This window comes from Pleurodeles waltl, chromosome 7, assembly GCF_031143425.1.
Source record: "Pleurodeles waltl isolate 20211129_DDA chromosome 7, aPleWal1.hap1.20221129, whole genome shotgun sequence".
Lineage (NCBI taxonomy): Eukaryota > Metazoa > Chordata > Amphibia > Caudata > Salamandridae > Pleurodeles > Pleurodeles waltl.
The window spans coordinates 1,522,451,822-1,522,468,015 of NC_090446.1; the positions used below are offsets into that span (position 1 = coordinate 1,522,451,822).

General features: G+C 46.1%; 1 protein-coding gene across 6 annotated transcripts in view; it reads right to left on the bottom strand.

The window, feature by feature from the left end:
* The window catches only part of LOC138246637 (guanylate-binding protein 1-like), a 58,473-nt gene that overhangs the window by 23,532 nt on the left and 18,747 nt on the right, over nucleotides 1-16,194 (bottom strand). For all 6 annotated transcript variants that reach the window (XM_069201352.1, XM_069201351.1, XM_069201353.1 and 3 more), the window contains 4 exons: nucleotides 14,141-14,268; nucleotides 11,914-12,023; nucleotides 5,928-6,127; nucleotides 994-1,236 (listed from right to left, as the gene is read on the bottom strand). In XM_069201352.1, coding sequence (XP_069057453.1) covers nucleotides 994-1,236; nucleotides 5,928-6,127; nucleotides 11,914-12,023; nucleotides 14,141-14,268 — 681 coding nt within the window. The remainder of the gene's footprint in view (nucleotides 1-993; nucleotides 1,237-5,927; nucleotides 6,128-11,913; nucleotides 12,024-14,140; nucleotides 14,269-16,194) is intronic.

Sequence of the window (16,194 nt, forward strand, 5' to 3'; positions counted from 1 at the left end):
GAACAAAGCTGTTAGGCTGGGCTGGCCGGTTAATCCAGGATTGGCTATATGTTTATCTACCCCATCAGCTCTTGCAATAGAGCAAAGATAACACTTTCAGTAGCAGTGCCTACAGACTGCTTCATAGCTGGTATTTCCAGCTTCTTCTACCCTAACAACTCTATGAAGTCCACCTTCTAAGATATTTCAATCACTTGCTGAATGAACCTTGGAGTGTCCTAGAGCTCCCTCTCTAGTAGATTTATGTGGGCCTTCATTGCGGTCAAAGATCACACTCAGATTGCATGCTAGTGAATGTTAGAAGGATTAAGAACATCACCCCTTCCAGGTAGCAGGTCCTGTATTACAATTCTGAGAGTGAGAAGGCTAGGCTAGGCAAACAACCTTCTACTTGGGAAGGTCTATGAGCTGTCTAATTCCATTCCTTAGACAAACTTTACAAGAAAGACTCAATTCTATCTCCCATACACAAACTCATCTCCCGCTGCTGGGTCCAAGCCGGCTGTCTGTCCTTGGTGTACAAACTTCTAACCCTTGCTTTTAAAAGCATGTGCATCCCCATCCACGGCCATCTTTAAACATCTCCCAAAATCTTGCCCGCTACACTCCTACACCAGTTAGCAGCCTACCATTTCCTCATTGTACCCAAACCATCCATCGCTTCATCCAGCAGTAATACTCACTGTATTCAGCCCTCTCCACTGAAACTCATTCACAGCCAAACTGTGGGACCTCTCCCCTTGCTCATATTCAAGGTCACCCTTTCATTACCCTTTACATGGCCCAAGATACAACACTGTTGTATGGGGACCATAAAAACCCAGAGACCTAACCCTTCCACATCCACTGTCTAGACCCTGCCTCACCATAGACCTCTCCACTGTAGCCTTATCTGGGGAGGGGAATGTGAAACATATCAAGGATAGAACAGCTCCACTCTTAAATAGCGTAAAAGCTATCTAATGTTTGCACTCATTCACTGTGCATACTCACACTTTCCGGTCACAACATGGCCGCCCTTGATGGTCTTGACTTTGCAATTCTCGAAGATGTACCCACAGAATTTCTTTGCCTGGGCCACAAACTCGGGCTCTAAGTCACGCTCCTGGAGCTCCTCGATCCGATGAAGGCCGCTCTTGGAGGCTGGGCGATCGAAGACAAAGCACTTACGAGCAGGAAAGAAAAGGCGAATACATTCCCTGGGGAGGTTAAACAGAGTCACCTTTGGGCTGCTACCTGAGAAGGAACAAATGGAAGAGACTGTCACCGTTAAGCTCACAGAGGGATCTATACAAGCCCAACCTGATACTAAACAAATCATTCACTGCTTCAACACCTTCTGTATGTGTAAGGAAATGCCTCCTTGGCATGGTTACCCCCTGACTTTTTGCCTTTGCTGATGCTATGTTTTGAATTGAAAGTGTGCTGAGGCCTGCTAACCAGGCCCCAGCACCAGTGTTCTTTCCCTAACCTGTACTTTTGATTCCACAATTGGCACACCCTGGCACCCAGATAAGTCCCTTGTAACTGGTACCTCTGGTACCAAGGGCCCTGATGCCAGGGAAGGTCTCTAAGGGCTGCAGCATGTATTATGCCACCCTAGAGACCCCTCACTCAGCACAGACACACTGCTTACCAGCTTGTGTGTGCTAGTGAGAACAAAATGAGTAAGTCGACATGGCACTCCCCTCAGGGTGCCATGCCAGCCTCTCACTGCCTATGCAGTATAGGTAAGACACCCCTCTAGCAGGCCTTACAGCCCTAAGGCAGGGTGCACTATACCATGGGTGAGGGTACCAGTGCATGAGCACTGTGCCCCTACAGTGTCTAAGCAAAACCTTAGACATTGTAAGTGCAGGGTAGCCATAAGAGTATATGGTCTGGGAGTCTGTTTTACACGAACTCCACAGCACCATAATGGCTACACTGAAAACTGGGAAGTTTGGTATCAAACTTCTCAGCACAATAAATGCACACTGATGCCAGTGTGCATTTTATTGTAAAGTACACCACAGAGGGCACCTTAGAGGTGCCCCCCGAAACTTAACCGACTATCTGTGTAGGCTGACTGGTTCCAGCAGCCTGCCACACTAGAGACATGTTGCTGGCCTCATGGGGAGAGTGCCTTTGTCACTCTGAGGCCAGTAACAAAGCCTGCACTGGGTGGAGATGCTAACACCTCCCCCAAGCAGGAGCTGTAACACCTGGCGGTGAGCCTCAAAGGCTCACCCCTTTGTCACAGCACCGCAGGACACTCCAGCTAGTGGAGTTGCCCGCCCCCTCCGGCCCCGGCCCCCACTTTTGGCGGCAAGGACGGAGAAAATAATGAGAATAACAAGGAGGAGTCACTGGCCAGTCAGGACAGCCCCTAAGGTGTCCTGAGCTGAGGTGACTCTAACTTTTAGAAATCCTCCATCTTGCAGATGGAGGATTCCCCCAATAGGATTAGGGATGTGACCCCCTCCCCTTGGGAGGAGGCACAAAGAGGGTGTACTCACCCTCAGGGCTAGTAGCCATTGGCTACTAACCCCCCAGACCTAAACACGCCCTTAAATTTAGTATTTAAGGGCTCTCCCTGAACCTAGAAATTAGATTCCTGCAACAACAACAAGAAGGACTGCCTAGCTGAAAACCCCTGCAGAGGAAGACCAGAAGACAACAACTACCTTGGCTCCAGAAACTCACCGGCCTGTCTCCTGCCTTCCAAAGAACTCTGCTCCAGCGACGCCTTCCAAAGGGACCAGCGACCTCTGAATCCTCTGAGGACTGCCCTGCTTTGACGACGACAAGAAACTCCAGAGGACAGCGGACCTGCTCCAAAAAGACTGCAACTTTATCCAAAGGAGCAGCTTTAAAGAACCCTGCAATCTCCCCGCAAGAAGCGTGAGACTTGCAACACTGCACCCGGCGACCCCGACTCGGCTGGTGGAGAACCAACACCTCAGGGAGGACCCCCGGACTACTCTACGACTGTGAGTACCAAAACCTGTCCCCCCTGAGCCCCCACAGCGCCGCCTGCAGAGGGAATCCCGAGGCTTCCCCTGACCGCGACTCTCTGAAACCTAAGTCCCGACGCCTGGAAAAGACCCTGCACCCGCAGCCCCCAGGACCTGAAGGACCGGACTTTCACTGCAGAAGTGACCCCCAGGAGTCCCTCTCCCTTGCCCAAGTGGAGGTTTCCCCGAGGAAGCCCCCCCTTGCCTGCCTGCAGCGCTGAAGAGATCCCTTGATCTCTCATTGACTTCCATTGCGAACCCGACGCTTGTTCTAACACTGCACCCGGCCGCCCCCGCGCCGCTGAGGGTGAAATTTCTGTGTGGGCTTGTGTCCCCCCCGGTGCCCTACAAAACCCCCCTGGTCTGCCCTCCGAAGACGCGGGTACTTACCTGCTGGCAGACTGGAACCGGGGCACCCCCTTCTCTCCATTGAAGCCTATGCGTTTTGGGCACCACTTTGAACTCTGCACCTGACCGGCCCTGAGCTGCTGGTGTGGTAACTTTGGGGTTGCTCTGAACCCCCAACGGTGGGCTACCTTGGACCAAGAACTGAACCCTGTAAGTGTCGTACTTACCTGGTAAAACTAACAAAATCTTACCTCCCCCAGGAACTGTGAAAATTGCACTGTGTCCACTTTTAAAATAGCTATTTGTGAATAACTTGAAAAGTATACATGCAATTGAAATGATTCAAAGTTCCTAATGTACTTACCTGCAATACCTTTCAAACAATATATTACATGTTAAATTTGAACCTGTGGTTCTTATAATAAACTAAGAAAATATATTTTTCTATAACAAAACCTATTGGCTGGATTTGTCTCTGAGTGTGTGTACCTCATTTATTGTCTATGTGTATGTACAACAAATGCTTAACACTACTCCTTGGATAAGCCTACTGCTCGACCACACTACCACAAAATAGAGCATTAGTATTATCTATTTTTACCACTATTTTACCTCTAAGGGGAACCCTTGGACTCTGTGCATGCTATTCCTTACTTTGAAATAGCACATACAGAGCCAACTTCCTACAGTATGGAAGAATAATCCTCTCAAAATCTGATCTCTGCGCACTCTCCTCTCCATCCTTCTGAAGTTGTCCACGTTTGTTGGCAAATAATCTGCAAATTAACTATGTCGTAACTTGGATGACCTTCTCTACTTCTGGTTCTTTACTAAAATTGATATTGCTGTACTCTGGTCTATGCCATAATCTGCTTCAAATAAAAACTCATAAATAAGTATATCCAGAGCACGATCAGTGGCAGGAAGTGATGGAAACACCCATACAAGGTGGAACAGAACCTTTTATGAGGTTCACTGTAGGTGCTACTGTTCTCCAAGACAGTTCCACTTCATTGTTGAATCCCAAAACAAAGTGTGCTGAAGAATGTACAGACCGAGGGCACTCTCACTGATATCCTATGATCCTGTCCACATATCACCCCTTTCAGGAGAGGGAGATGCTAAAGGAAATTAGAGAGGCCAATGGGTTCGATGTGGCAGTGTGCCTGTGCCCACAGATGGACCAATTTGGCTGCACCACTGAGACAGATTGCCCGAAATATAGCAAGAGAGTCAGCATAATATCCCACAAGCTACTTGTAGCAAAATAATTGATTTTATCTAGATGAGGCTCAACAAATCTGCCTTCTAGGGCAGGCTGGTGGCAGACTTTACGGTGGATTTTGGAGAAGGAGAAACTAGCTAACGGGAATGCACAGGGATTTTTGTAAGTAAAAGCATATATTCCTGTCTTAACTGTCCAGGGAATCCTTGAGGACTCTGCATTATACAATATATGTACACCTACTGAAGAAAGCTAATGTGCTTGGGGCATATGTTATACATTATCACCTAGTTGGGAAAGCTTTAATACATGAACTCTACAAGGTAGACAATGCCGCTAGACTGGCCTGGGTTCAACGGGGTGCAATAGTGGAGATGGGGAAAATGTTAGTAGATTCTTATTTAATGATCCTTTTTTTAACGATTTAGTGTTTTAAAGACAGTAATTCCAACCTATATTTTGTAAATGCAAAACAAAAAAACAAAAAAAAATGTACTGAAATTTAAAAATGCAAGTGAAGATTGTAAAAACGCATGTTTTGGTTTTGCGACTCAGAAAAGTTTGTATGGTTTTCAAAGTTAGCTTTTCACGCCCAATTTTTGAAGTGAACTTTGAAAATCAGTTTTGCTTTCAAACGGGATCCTATAGCTCTTCTAACTTCAACTACGTACCTTGTATTGAGGAGCTATAAACTGCATGTTCAAAGACCCTCATACATGTGTACAGACACAAACCCTTCTTGAGCTGCAGGGCGTTCTCCAGGTACCCATCCTCTGCAACTATATACCTAGTATGGAGGATCTAGATACACCTATGTAGCTAGTATGGAGGAGCTAGATACCGCATGTTCAAAGACCCTCATACATGTGTACAGACACAAACCCTTCTTGAGCTGCAGGGCATTCTCCAGGTACCCATCCTCTGCAACTATATACCTAGTATGGAGGATCTAGATACAACTATGTACCTAGTATGGAGGAGCTAGATACCGCATGTTCAAAGACCCTCATACATGTGTACAGACACAAAGCCTTCTTGAGCTGCAGGGCGTTCTCCAGGTACCCATCCTACGCAACTATATACCTAGTATGGAGGAGCTAGATACAACTATGTACCTAGTATGGAGGAGCTAGATACAACTATGTACCTAGTATGGAGGAGCTAGATACTGCATGTTCAGAGACCCGCATACATGTGTATAGAGACAAACCTTTCCTGAGCTGCAGGGCATTCTCCAGGTACCCATCCTCTGTAACTATGTACCTAACTTGGAGAAGCTAGATACAACTATGTACCTAGTATGGAGGAGCTAGATACCGCATGTTCAAGGACCCGCATAAATGTGTATAGAGACAAACCATTCTTGAGCTGCAGGGCATTCTCCAGGTACTCGTCCTCTGTGATTGGACGCCCATCAATCTCCAGCTGCAGGGTGAAGTCCCGCACGGTCCAGATGAAGGTGGGGAAGAAGCTCATGAATTCACCTGTTTCATCAAAGTCGTCACGGCTGGCAGGAGTAGACTTCACCTTAATGAGCTCGGTTAACTCAGTCACATAGCTGTGCGTTAGGGCTCAGGAAAAAAAACAATTTAGCAGCCAACCATGACAAAAAAAGGAAATTCAAGGAACATGGTGAAGTGGTAGTCTTTTCTTCCCCCATGATAATCCTTGGTGAAAAAAAAACACAGAAAGCATACATCTCACATTTCCATTATAGGAAATATTGTTAAATTATTCACCAAAGTTCAATAACAATTTTGAGGTCAACAAAACATAGCCCATAGAATGAAAATATTTTGTTTAAGAATGCAGTGTTAATCTGACTTTAAGCAATAAGAAGGATATGAATGGTTATTATTAATTAAGTATCCCCTTTCCTCAAGTTTTCCTTGTGCAACGGATTGCTAGAAATACCCTACATCCAAAATGCTACACGTTTAGGAGAGGAAGTAAAAAGCATTCAACGTACTAACTACACACCAGAAGTGAGAAATTAGAGTCCAACACTGCAGCTTGCGCCCATCAGTAAAACACTCCTAATGATTGTCAACGCTGTGCTCAGAGCCAAAGCCATCGAGAGAGTAATCAGCATCTCTCTGGGACGTGTGAAAATTCAGCAAACGAAATAGAGAACGAGATGGGAAAGGCCCAGAGCAAAAGGATCTTGGAGCAATCACTCAGAGGGTAGACTAGCTAAGAGAAGAAGGTTAGCCCAGATTATGGCCTGGTTTGTAGTGGGTACCTATGGTACTTACACCTTATACCAGGTCCAGTTATCCCTCATTAGTAAAATGTAGGCAGTGTCTAGAAGCCAGGGCTCTCTAGAGGTAGCTGTAGACAGAGCAGCCAAGGCTTATCTAGGAGACATGCAAAGCTCTTGCAGTACCACTGCAGTCACACAGTACTCACACACATGAAAGAAAATACTCAGTGTTACAAAAATAAAAGGTACTTTATTTTGGCGACACAAATACCATGGAGACTATACTCCCTTAAGAGGCAAGTAATACACACATTATATACATCAGTATGCAGAAATGGGCATAAAACAGTTAGAAAACAGTACAATTAGTGAAAACCACTATATTTAGAAATGGGCCGAGGGGGACACAAACCATATACTAAGAAAGTGGAATGCGAATGTTGGTTTCCCACTTAGGCAAGTGGAGTGCGTAGCGGGGTGCTGGGAGTATTAGAAAACACTAAAGGTAAGTAATAGAACCCACCCCAGAGCCCAGGAAAGCAGGAATCACAGAAACTTTCCTAGAATACACAAGAAAGAAGATAATGCAAAAACCAGAAGGGACTGCAGGACAACAACAGTGGATTCCTGGACCTAAAGACCTGTGGAAGAAGACGACCAAGTCCAAGAAGGACAGAAGAGTCCAGGGAGAACAGGAGCCCGTACTAACCCAGATGAAGGTGCAAAGGAAGAACCACCGGTGAAGAACCACAGTCAGTACTGCACCCAAGAAGATGCAGGTTCCTGGTTGGTGCAGATGATGTCCCATGCCGGACGAAGATTGAGGTCTGGTTTGAGTCACTGGATTCTGCCAAAAAGCCTTGGCACACACAAAACTCAGGGATAGTGGAAACTGGTGGTGCCAGGGACCAGGAGGGACCTGGTGGGCTCTACCCAGGATAGAGAGCCAGCGGAGGCTCTCAGCAACTCAGAGAGCCTACAGAAGACCAGGCAGCACCCACAGGAGTCCCACAGCACAGGGACAAAGGAGGTGCAAAAGGAGGCCCACGCAGCACTACAAAAAAGCATCCCACGCCACCGGATAACCACGCAGAAAGCTGTGCATTGAGGGTAGAGTGCTGGGGGTCGGAGCTGCACAGTGCATGAAGAACTTCATGGAAGAATGCCAACAAGCCTTGGCAACTGCAAAACACGTGATGCATGGGGGTACTGTCTTGCGTGGGGAGGCAAGCTCTTACCTTCACCAAAGTTGGACATCAGGACAGTCCGTGATGCAGGATCCACTCAACTCATAAGGAGAGGGGACCCACGTAGCCGGTCGTCGTTGCAGAGAGACGGCTGCTGAAGCAGGGGAGTGACTCCTTCACTCCAAGGGAGATTCCTTTTTTCTTCTTGTGCAGGCTGAAGACAGGCTGTCCTCGGAGGATGCACGACCTGGAAACAGTTGCAGTTTCTGGGAGGAGCTGAAGATACAAAGTTCCTCTACGATCCAGGTGCAGTCTCTTTGGTGAGAAGGTGAAGTAAAGGATGCAGAGGATTCCTGCTGGAGTCTTGCAATCTGAATTTGAGGAATTCCCAAAGAGAGAGACCCTAAATAGCCCTGAAAGGGGGATTGGTCAGCTAAACAGGTAAGCACCTATCAGGGGAGGGCTTGGACGTCACCTGTTGGCACTGGCCACTCAGAGCAGTCCAGTGTGCCGCCAACACCTCCGGTTTCCAAGATGGCAGAGGTCTGGAGCACACTGGAGGAGCTCTGGGCACCTTCCCTTGGAGGTACTGGTCAGGGGAGTGGTCACTCGCCTTTCCTTTGTCCAGTTGTGCACCAGAGCAGAGCTGGGGTGTCCCTGAACCGGTGTAGACTGGCTTATGAAGAGATGAGCACCATCTGTGCCCATCAAAGCATGTACAGAGGCTGGGGGAGGCTACTCCTCCCCAGCCCTTCACACCTATTTCCAAAGGGAGAGGGTGTAGCACCCTCTCTCAGAGGATATCCTTTGTTCTGCTTTCCTGGGCCAGGGCTGCCTGGACCCCAGGAGGGCAGAATCCTGTCTGAGGGGTTGGCAGCAGCAGCAGAAACCCCGGAAAGGCAGTTTGGCAGCACCCGGGTTCTGTGCTAGAGACCCGGGGAATCATGGAATTGTCACCCCAATACCACAATGGTATTGGGGTGACAATTCCATGATCTTAGACATGTTACATGGCCATGTTCGGAGTTACCATTGTGACGCTATACATAGGTAGTGACCTATTTATAGTGCACGCGTGTAATGGTGTCCCCGAACGCACAAAGTTCGGGGAATTTGCCCTGAACGATGTGGGGGCACCTGGGCTAGTGCCAGGGTGCCCACACACTAAGTAACTTGCCACCCAACCTTCACTAAGTGAGGGTTAGACATTTAGGTGACTTATAAGTTACTTATGTGCATTGAAAAATGGCTGTGAAATAACGTTGACGTTATTTCACTCAGGCTGCAGTGGCAGTCCTGTGTAAGAATTGTCTGAGCTCCCTACGGGTGGCAAAAGAAATGCTGCAGCCCATAGGGATCTCCTGGAACCCCAATACCCTGGGTACCTCAGTACCAAATACAAGGGAATTATATGGGTGTATCAGTGTGCCAATGAGAATTGGTAAATGTAGTCACTAGCCTGCAGTGACAAATTTAGAAAGCAGAGAGAGCATAAACACTGAGGTTCTGGTTAGCAGAGCCTCAGTGATACAGTTAGGCACCACACAGGGAACACATACTATGAGCACTGGGGTCCTGCCTAGCAGTGACACAAGGGCTAAAACAACATACATACAGTGAAAAATGGGGGTAACATGCCAGGCAAGATGGTACTTTCCTACACACAGGTTGGGGTTTACGTTAACCCCAAACACCCTCCACCAGAAACACAAGGCCGGCCGGGTGCAGAGGTTAAAGTTGTTGTAGGATTTAAAATCGGCTCCTATGGAGACTGGGGGCACTCAGATTTGGATCTGCCTGCGGGTAAGTACCTGTGTTTTCGGAGGGGAGACGTGGGGGGGTTATGTGAGCACTGGGGGAGCCACAGCTCAGCACCATAGACACACACCCTCAGCGGCACAGGGGAGGCATGGTGCAGGGTTCAAACACAGCGTCGGCCTTCCAATGTTTTTCAATAGGGGGACCCTGGGGGGAGGAAGGGGGAGTTACAAAGATACTGCAGGCTAGATCCAGGGGGATGGTTCAGGACGACAACAAGCTGGACAAGGAGGCGGGCCGTTTGCTGAACGTTGCTAGACCAGTGGTTCCCAGGGGGCTGCGGGTGCAGGGGTACTTTTAGGCGCCAGGAATCTTGGTCCAGTTCTCTCGCGGTTATGGGGGTCCTCCAGATTTAGGGTGCAGGCGTTGCGGTGTTCGCCGGGGGGAAGGGTCAAACCAGGGTGGACCTGTTCTGGACTGGTGGGCCACCTGGATACAGGCTGTGGGTGCAGGGTGGGCAGGACTCGTAGATCCGGGGCAGTTCTGGAGTTTCTCTCTGGACAGGGCCGCTGTCCACAGGAGAGCTTGGTCCTCTGGAGTGCTGGCAGTCCTCTTAGGTCTTTTAGGAGGTTGCTGGCCATGCAGGATGCAAGCCATTTTGTAGCAGAGGCTTCAGAAGCAGGAGACAGGTCGGTAGGGCTGGGGCCAAATCAGTTGCTGTCTTCAGTCTTCTCTGCTGGGGGTCAGCTTAGCTCGGACCGAGGGACGGACATCTCCACTAGCTGGAGTGCCCTGGGGCACTGTAACAAGATGCCTGAGCCTTTGAGGCTCACCGTCAGATGTTACATTCCTTGCAGGGGAGAGGTGTGAAGCACCTCCATCCAGTGAAGGCTTTGTTTCTGGCCACCCTCTGGGTGAATTTTTCAATAAATCCAACAATGGCATCAGTGTGGCTTTTAAGTGCCTACAAGTTTTGATACCAAACTTCCCAGACTTCAGTGAAGCCATCATGGAGCTGTGGAGTTCATAGTGACAAAGTCCCAGCCCATGTATTTTATATGGCCACACTGAACTTACAATGTCTAAGAATGGACTTAGACACTGTAGGGGTATATTGCTCATGCAGCTATGCCCTCACCTGTGGTATAGTGCACCCTGCCTTAGGGCTGTAAGGCCTGCTATAGAGGTGAATTACCTATGCCACAGGCAGTGGTTTGTGAGCATGGCACCCTGAGAGGGATGTCATGTTGACTTTGTCTTTTTCTCCTCACCAACACACACAATCTGCAATGGCAGAGTGCATGTGCTTTGTGAGGGGTCCCTTAGGGCGGCATAAATGTGCTGGAGCCTTTGGGGACCTTCCCTGGCCACAGGGTCCTTGGTACCATGGGTACCTTTTACAAGGGACTTAGCTGTGTACCAGTTATGAGAACAATGGAATTTTTTAGGAAAAGAACACTGGTGCTGGGGCCTTGTTAGCAGGGCCCCAACACACTCTCAGTCAAGTCAGCATCAATTTAATGCAAAAAGTGGGGTGTAGCCATGGCAATTTCCTACACTGCTTATCTATGAATGCTCTTTTTTAATGTATAAAAGAATGTTTATTATGGTTTTTGTGCATGTACAGTATTTGATTGACATCTTTTGTACATGTGTGTAAACTTGATGTTTTTTCTGTTACACCTCCTTACAACGCAAGAAAAAGATTGAAGTTGTGTGTTCTTTATACTAATGAGTTATATTTTTGTGTCCAGATGAAGGTAGAAGTAACTAGTGGATTTTACGGAAATGTACATGGTCATCTTTTTAATCATCTACAGTCCCTGGCCACAAGAGGAGGAAAATATTCAATATGCGTCCATGACGTTTCAACTCGGTGCCTCTAGCTGAGATCAACTTTTTAATGAAGGACAAATGGTTTTTGGGTTGGATTCATTCTTTGGGACTGGGGAGGGAAGGTAAAATGATTTTTTTATATAGCGCATTGTGTGTTTATTGTGGTCTTTTCAAGAAATATTAGACTGATTTATCTACGAATGATTTTGTAACAAAGAAATTGCTATATGATGAAGTAGTAAATTTGCTGAGTAATTGATTTAGTTGGGCTAGGAAGAGTGTTTTTGGAGTTTATTGCTCAGTGGGCACTCTTCCGCCCTTGAAATCCCACTACCTGGTGCTGTTCACATTTAAGGATACTGCAGCTGCTCCAGGGCCCGCTGGTCAATGGTGCCCATGCTGTTGTACACAAAGGCGCTGCTCAGCAACACGGACAGGGCGAAGATCCACGAGTCATTCTTGGAGTCACCCTACAGAATAAAAGAAAACATTCAATCTCCTCCTTCAAAATCAACATAGCACTTTTATTCTGAAAAATGAACAGATAATCCTAAGTACCATAGAACAAATGGTGACAGCAGGGGGAAAATCTCTACTTGTGGGAATTGTATGGAATATCATATAGTAGGCAATACCATCCTAAGATGGTAGATTGTATAACAAGCTCCAAAGCAATTCAATGGTCCTAAATAAATTCCCACTTCATCATCGGAATAATGGAACGTTTTTGGCGTGGCTGAGTTGCCTAAGATGATTGAATTTTACTGCAATTCATAGCAAGGCACGGACGATAGACTACTTGACAATTAAGTTTTATTAAGAAATGTTGGTGGGAGATTAAGTAGAGGAAGACAGTCAGGCCTGAACAAGAGAATGGAGGAAGATGGTCACTAAACATCATAGGGTGAGGTGCGGCGACAGCCCTGTAAGGAAAGAGGCTCTTGCCCGGACGAGACAGAAGCAGTGGAGGTAGGATGGTTGGGTGGCGCCACGTGGACATCTCACTGCGAGTGGACGAGAAATGCTCAGCAGGAGGGTAACTGAAAGGCCAATAATGTGGAGAAAACTGAAGGATTTAAATATCAGCAATTACACCACCGGGCAATGTATCCACCGAACAAGCAAGAGGCCACCAGGGACTTATCTCCTTTAGTAAAACTTGCTATACCAACAACTGAGACTAAGAAAGCAATATCATACATTTATGAACGCTTAATAGAAGAGGAATACTCCTCTAAATAGGGATAAATATAAATGTAGAAAGAGAACTGATTTCGGATATAACAAAAACGAACATGCAGACTATTGGCGAGATACTACAAGAGTAAAAAAAAAATATAACGCAAAAAAACCAAGAATAAAATAATGTTAAATTGATACCGAACACCTCATAATTTGAACACGATACATAGAGGATGCTCGGACAAAGTGTGGTGAAAGACGAGCCCTCACACGTGTTTTGTGGGCAGGTCACAAACTTGCAACCTACTGGAAAGAGATTTTAACCACAACCAAATAGATGATGGGGTTCCCAATCTCAGGAAACCCAAAACTACTAGTGCTGGGGAGGAGACTTACCTTATGGGAAAAGAGTCACTAGAAAAGATTGGTCAATAATTTCTCAGCTGTTTTTGTCTGTAAATATAATGATTGCACGTCTATGGAAGCAAACAGCAGCCCCCACCATGAATTTGCAGTTCCTTTAATTAAGATTTGGGATACGGTGGCAATGAAGAGGCTAATTAGACATTTGATTAAAGACAGACAACTTCTTATCAGCATTGTAACCAGTATGAGATTATATAGATAACGACTGCCAGGAGAGGACATGTCATCCACTACTGAAAACTTTACATCTGTTCGACCAAAGAGGCTCTCGTCTAAGTGTATACCCAGCTGCAGGTGAAAAGGGACAAACAGAGAGAGGGGTAGGGAGGTGGGAGGTTGCATAAGGGTTTAGAAATAAACATATGGAAGAAATTCTTTGCAGCAACTCACTTTTAAACAAATATGTTACAAAGAACTTTAACTATCACAAAGAGCTAGACTCATACACCTGTAGACTATTTTAAACGGCCTATGGAAGTCATTGTTTATGAAGTAAATTCAGCATTAATTGTAACACAACCACTACTGATGATTGTTCACATGAAACAAAAAACATTTTTTTATATTGCTTCCCTGTCCTATATCTTGGATACAATTCCATATCATGCAAACATTCTCCATTTTCAGCAATATATGCCTATCTGTAATCTCTCTCTCTCTTTTTCTAATAGTTCAAGTCAACCCCAAAGAATATAAACTATAACTAAATGAAAACTGCCAAATTGGTTCACACAAAGCTAAGTAAAGGGACTTCCTTGTGTAAAGTTGTACTTTAATGACAAGTTTGATGTAATTCTGTTTGGTCCTTTTTTTTTTTTTTTCATTGGAGAGCAAGGGATCCTATGGGAGTTAAAAGATAAATATCACTTTTTTTTTTTTAACCTGCAATGCCTTTTTGGCCCCCACTTGCCATGCCAAATCCAAGTCTGATTTTTTTTATTGTAAGGTTTTGCGTTAAACCCCCTCCCCTAACACTCACCTTTTCAACGTCACCGAGGCCTTCTGTGTCCAGAAGCACAAGCGTTTGTTTGGGTTTTAGGGGGTGTGGGACACACCACATCCAGATCCCTTTAGTCTCAGATTGGATCGTCGATCCCAGAGAGAATCCTGCAAAAAGTGAACACAGCATAAACAGCAAAGACAAGCTCAAGGTCGCGGGGACAAAACAAGCTCAAGGTCGCCGGGGACAAAACAAGCTCAAGGTCGCCGGGGACAAAACAAGCTCAAGGTCGCCGGGGACAAAACAAGCTCAGGGTCGCCGGGGACAAAACAAGCTCAGGGTCGCCGGGGACAAAACAAGCTCAGGGTCGCCGAGGGCAGAACAAGCGCAAGGTCACAGAGGGCAGAACAAGCTCAAGGTCACAGAGGACAGAACAAGCTCAAGGTCTTTGGGGAAGCTCAAAGTCACTGGGGACAGAACAAGCTCAAGGTCACTGGGGACAGACAAAGCTCAAAGTCAGTGGGACAGGACAGAACAAGCTCAAGGTCACTGGGACAGGACAGAACAAGCTCAATGTCACTGGCACCAGAACAAGATAGTAACACTTTGTAGATCTCCATGACTTTGTGGAGCAAATTCTCTTACTACCCCAATCATTCCAAGCATCCCTCATAGTCAAACATATGTTGGGTAAATATTGCAAACAGCAGAGTCACTAGACAAGGCAATCACAAGCCATGCACTGAGACACTTTAGCTCAGAAAGACAAACATGTTTATTATCCCGTATAACCAGCGAACCCACATCACGCCATAAACCGTATCATGGCAGATTTAATTCTGAAATATAAACCAAAGTATTGGGTGGCTTGAGTAAACTTTGGAAACCTGCTGTGAGAAGAGATAATGTGTAAATACCATTCAGCTGGCAAGGGTCTCCGATGGGGGAAGAGCGGTGAGTTTGAGAAGAGACAGAGAGAGGAAGAGAGAGAAATTAATGGCCAGATGTGTCATTTTACCAAATAGTGATTACCTAATTGCGATTATCTGTGAATCGCAAATATGTAATCGCTATTTGAATGTATGAAACTCCAGGAGTTTCATTTGACAATTCCCAATGGCTCACAAATCGACCTACCTCATTAATATTCATGAGGTAGGTCGCAATTTGCGACCAATTTTGAATGGCTATAATCACTCTGCAGACCACCATGCCACCATGTCTGTGATTGCTTTTAAATAAAGCATATTTTTTTTGTTTAAATACAGCCCGTTTTCCTTACAGGAAAACGGGATGTGTTTAAAAAAGAAAAATGAAAAGTTTTCTGTTAATTTTTGAAGAGTAGGCAGTGGTCCTTTAGACGACTGCCTGCTCTTAAAAAATGATTTTGCTACCATTCAGATAGGGGAAGGGGTGCCTTGAGGACCTCTTCCCGTTAGCGAATGGGTCACCACCTACTTGAAGTAGTTGGTAAAATGCAAATGTTTTGCGACCGCATTTCGGTCACAAAACATTTCTACATATCACTTGACACGCCCCTTCCTAATACCGAATCGGTATGTAGTCGCAATTCCAATTTGCGATTCAGTAACAAAGTACCGAATCGCAAATTGGAATCCATAAACACCAAAATGCATTTTTGCGATCACAAACGGCCTGACTGGTCCTTTTGCGGTCGCAAAAATGCATGATCCATCTGGCCCCAAGTCCAACTTTTAAATGACCAGCTGCCCCAAAATGTTTTGTTTAATAAATGTTTATAAATACTAAAATAACAATTTCACTGATCTTTTGCGCGTCTTTAACAATCATGTCCTAGTGGTCTTGCATCTTGGGGGACTCAGCGGTAACAAAACTAGCCTGTGAACCCTAGCCCCGATCAATGAACTTACATTCGTTTTTCCAAGGTCGTGTGTGAGCCAAGAAGGTGTGTTGCTTTCTGATGGGGCAGAGGTGGACTTAAAGCAGCCTTGACCTTTCTAATTACTGACCAGTGAAATGACTGCCCAAGCCTGGCATATAGTGTTGCCCACAGTGGTCCCTTGGAGGAGGAGTAGCGCACCCCAGGACATGAAGAAAAGGAATTTAAAAAA